General features: G+C 45.0%; 1 protein-coding gene across 1 annotated transcript; it reads right to left on the minus strand.

Moving 5' to 3' along the window:
• Window positions 1-4085, minus strand: LOC115730754 (transcription factor GTE4-like). The gene is made up of 5 exons (XM_030661364.2): window positions 1908-4085; window positions 1762-1807; window positions 1570-1683; window positions 1385-1460; window positions 1-337 (listed from the first exon to the last, which is right to left on the minus strand). The coding sequence occupies exons 1-4, from the start codon at window positions 3606-3608 to the stop codon at window positions 1399-1401; spliced, it is 1923 nt and encodes a 640-aa protein (XP_030517224.1). The 5' UTR covers window positions 3609-4085; the 3' UTR covers window positions 1-337; window positions 1385-1398.
• Between the last annotated feature and the right edge of the window lie 653 nt (window positions 4086-4738).

The raw sequence follows: 4738 nt of genomic DNA on the forward strand, positions 1-4738 counted from the left end.
TAAGAGAGATAATCATGAAGCAATCGTTACTTCAGGAACTAGGGTTACAATTTTCTGTGTACACAAAAGAATCCTGAATCTAGAGGAGCGGAAGCTTCAAACATGTCGCACGGTCAAGCGAGACCCAGTGACAACAGTTAGCAATGTACACGTACTACCACAAAAAGAAAAACCTATCTAAGGTCACCATAGCCTATCCTATATTGTACAAATTGTTGACCACAAGGCCAAAAGCAAGCAACAATCTCACTACCCTTTGCAGATTGGATGGTTTCCATATGCCCCAAGCATCATGTCTTGTTGCCCAGTAAATTGCGGCTATCTAAGTTCCTACGATCTGTCACATGACAAAAAACGATATCAGTTACAGACTCCTCAGTCATTTAACATATTTGCAAAATCACCACTCTTCTGTATATTAAATAAATTCGTCTAGCACACCATCATAGGTAACGAACGATATAAGGGGGAAGACAGAGAGAAAGGTCCTTAACAAACATGTAGTACTTCCACAAAGTCAACTAGACTTTATAAGTACAAAGTCAACTCGGATAATTTTAGAGAAAGCAGTTGACTACAGCAACTTCCTGAAACAGGAACTAGGATACCAACATATTCCAAAGATTTGGGTATCATTTCTTCACTTCTTCTAGCATGCAGCTTACTTACTAACTTATGTCAGGGGGTCTGGAGAGGAAATGCCCAAGTTATTCTTCTTTATGCATGCAAATACTTGTATTCTCATTGGGTCAATTAGCGAACAGTTAAAAGACATTTTTCACAACTGACTATGTGATGCCGATCCAATGTGATTTCATGGATTAACATATTCGAACAGCCTTAGGAGAAAAAGAAACAGGATAATTGGCATCTTTGCTAACAACACAATTCTTTTTTATTTGACAACAAAGCATTCTTTTGATTGCTTCATGGTAAAGAAGTTCAATAGATATCCAGCTACCGACATTTCTCATGTCATAACAGCCACTAATTTCAAGGCCTGCAGAGAAAATAGTCCTTCCGAATTGACAATGGGGGCGCCAATATGTTAGCCTTAGTTCACCTACTACATCTGCAGTTCATTTAATGCACGAAAAGAACAAACAACAAGAAGGGCCGTAAATTATGCAGAAACTAGTATGGGTGGAGCATACATAGAAAGGCATGTTATATGGTCCACTAATATCAGGGCAACCTACTTTCTTGTTGGCAGACATGTTATATCATAAGAATAGACGAGATTTCTGCTGCATAACGAAATGCAGTGCCAACAAAGGTTCCACAACAATGTAAATACACTACAAACAACACGTAACAACAAAGATGAACAATGAGAGATGCAAGCAAGTAATGCCACTACTATTCTGAAAGGCTAACTTCACACCTGAACAAACATATTCAGGTCCTTGGTGAATGCCCTGCTTCAGATCCTGAAGCTGAGGAACTGTCACTATCTGAATCTGAAAAAGAGAAAGAACAAGATCGATAACATGTTACTGGCACTATCCTTGATATTTTTGGAAGCAAATGAGTTCTTAGCAGCAAATCAAGTCAAAACATTGTCATTACCACTTGAGGATGAACCAGAATCACTGCTAGAGGAGTTTGAACTGCTTGAATGACTTGAGTTAGGTCCATGTCCTTCTGATTGAACAGGCAGCGAGGACGAAACAATCTTCTGACCTGCAAACAATAGAAATTTGCAACTTAACGTGATTTGACAAATTTAACAGTAGTTAATACTACTCTCCTAAACAATACCTGTGTCAGTTTCTTTTGGTGCCTCTACCACAACAGTGGCCTGATCCTGAAATGACTCAACCAATGTGTGAATTAGAAGAGAGAGAGAGAGAGAGAGAGAGAGAGAGAGAGAGAGAGAGAGAGGGAGACAGACGGAGGTCACATACCCTATCAGGAACATTCTGCTGTGCTTCTGCCCTGGCTTGCATGGCAAGTTCCGCTTTCCTTTTATTCTTGCTTAAACTCTTCTTATAGTTTGTGACAAACCTATCAAGCTCCCACAAAGTCTCAGTGTCAACACTGTCAATGTCCACCTCAATTTCATCATCATGTTGAAAAAGAGACGAATTCCTCTTCTTGATGATCTGCACTATGTTATCCAGCTTGTCAGAAGGCAAGTTCTGGAGATTTGTACTAAGTTTCTGCTTCTCATCATATGTCATGTCTCTTTTATGAGGATCCTTCGCCTTGGGCTTTTTAGGTGCAGGTGTCCTACCGGAAGGAGTAACACTAAATGGTTTCAGCCTCATATCAGACGGATGCGCCATAGATTCAGACCTATCTAATATCCTTCTCATATCTAGTGGAGGGGGGCGAGGAAATGCCTTTCTTGATGTAGGCGTAGGAAGAAGACCCATGTCATAGTCTAATGCAAACCGTATTTCACGATTGTAATCTGACTCTATAATGGCCCATCTATCCTCAAATATCTTGAACAGAATCTCAGCCATGACATGAACATCTTGCCCTGCAGGGTTATAAGTCATGGCATTATCGAATGTAAGTCTAACATCCTCGGCAAATTCTTTTGGGGACTTGTACCAGTTCCGGTTCAGCCTTGTCTTCACAGTGCCCAAGTCCATTGGATGCTTTATGATGCTATAATAATCATGCAAACCAAGGCCCTTTACATCAACTGGAGTGTTAAACACCCATCCATATTCATGTTTCATCAACTTGTCGAGCAAAGAGCTGCAACTCTTGAAAAACTTCGTTCCCATCCCTAACCCACTTCTTACCTCCCCTCCTTTCTTCTTCCCATTCGTTTTTGACTTCTTGTTGCTCTCAGCAGGTGGAAACTTATCCTTGGCAAGCAAGAACTCAGAGTTCCTGTAGAACTGGTTAGCTTTTGGTGTCCTCTTCTCCTTCTCCAAACTATCGGTCATCCCCTGACTATTCTCGAAAACAGATATGCTCAGCTGATTCAAAGCCCGATTCTCACGAGGAGTAACTCCAACCGAGCCCACCTCTGAGTGAACCATTCTTGGACCATTATCAACTGCATCATTCACCAACAGACGTGAGTTACTGAAGCCAATACTATGTCCCTCTTTGTCCTCAATCTTCTTCACCAAGTTCCTCACCGTATCAAGCTCGCTCTGAAGCTTCCTCCGTAGATCGCGGATTTCTTGCTTCGACCGCGAAGATAAATTAATCTTAACTTTACCATCAAGACCAGTCGTCACCATGGAACCATTACCGGACGGAGGTTCTCGGGGACTTGGCTCTGCAGGTTCTTGACGGTTGGCACCGGAATTTTCTGAGGCCACATCCACACGGGAACTAGGCGGTTGTTGTGCGGAGTTATCATCCTCGGAAGCAATAGTTTGAGAAGGGACGTGCTTTGCACTGTTTCCATCGTCATGGTTCTCAAGATCGTTGGCCGGGTTCACGGCAGGAGCGTTCGTGGCGTCGGCGTCGGCGTCGGCGTTGGTGTTGGTGTTGGCGTTGGCGTCGGTATTGGTATTGTTCGCAGCGGCGTCCTTTTTCAGTCCCTTGAATGATTTCCTCGTGTAGACTTTGCTCTCTGCATACCTCTGCTTCTCCCTCGCTCCATCATCACCTCCAACTATAGGCCCCGAAGCCATACATGTAACTCCAGAAACCCTAATCAAACTAATAAACCCTCACAAAATACAACCGAGTTAGATACAAATCCCCAAATCGTTCCGACTCAGGACATTCCACCCGGGAAGAGCAACCTCCAAAACCCTAATTCCACCCCCACAGAACCTCCCCAGATCGCGAATTCCACAGACGACTAGGTTTCGGCCCGCGCTCGTAACTCGAAGAAAGAGAGACGATTAGGGCTTACCGGAGAAACCACACCAACAACCGAATCAGGGCTACGGAACCGCTCCCTCGCTTCAGCTTCGATCGGATCTTCGACTCGCTCGCTCGCTTTCTCTCTCTCCCTCTCGGTCTCGGAGAGGATCTTTCGACTTTCTCTCTCTCTTGCTAGTTCGGGGGCAGAGCACTTTCTCTCTCTAGACTCTCCAATCTCTATCCTTATCTTACAGGTGGACGGCGCCCGTGCGCCCGTGCTCTGCAATCAAGTCAAACCCGCGTCTGGCGGTTGCGCCCCTCAATAAAAGAGAGTCGTGAGTGCGCTTAGCATTACATCAACACGCTCCGGACGGAGGGGGGGCGTCGAGTCAGTGCGGATGTATGGAGCGTGGATCTCACCTTCCAATGGCAAGCCGGTGCTCCGGCGCGTGGGGTGCAGAGCGAGAATGGATGCGAGTGGCGGGGCGGGATTCGAGAGTCCCTGTCGCGGCCGGAGAAGAAAGGCGCGTTGTGGATACGCTTGCGGAGGCGTCGAGCGTATATTGTTGGTAGAGCGGGGTGACGTGGTGTGCATCTCACGCGCTGGTATGTCGGTTGGTTGTGGATACTCCACGGACGAGGCCTCCAGCGAGACTGAGAGAGCTCGGGCCGAGTTTTAGCCCATCTTTGGTGCAAGCCCACAAAGGATTCGGCCCACGTAAATTGCTTTCTCAATCTATAGAAGTTCGCGAAATAAAGGGAGAACTACCGCAAAAGTCCAAAACAATTGGAATCCAGATCGCCTACCATTGGGATTTCCATGATATGCGTGATATTACTCAAATTAGGCCATCCAAATGAAAATGAACGGCCTGATTTAAGCCACGTTTGGGATTCAAAATTTTTTAAACCCAAAAAAAAAATTCCTGCTCACATTTTTCCCCCTTCTTTC

The sequence above is a fragment of the Rhodamnia argentea genome, chromosome 10, assembly GCF_020921035.1.
Source record: "Rhodamnia argentea isolate NSW1041297 chromosome 10, ASM2092103v1, whole genome shotgun sequence".
Lineage (NCBI taxonomy): Eukaryota > Viridiplantae > Streptophyta > Magnoliopsida > Myrtales > Myrtaceae > Rhodamnia > Rhodamnia argentea.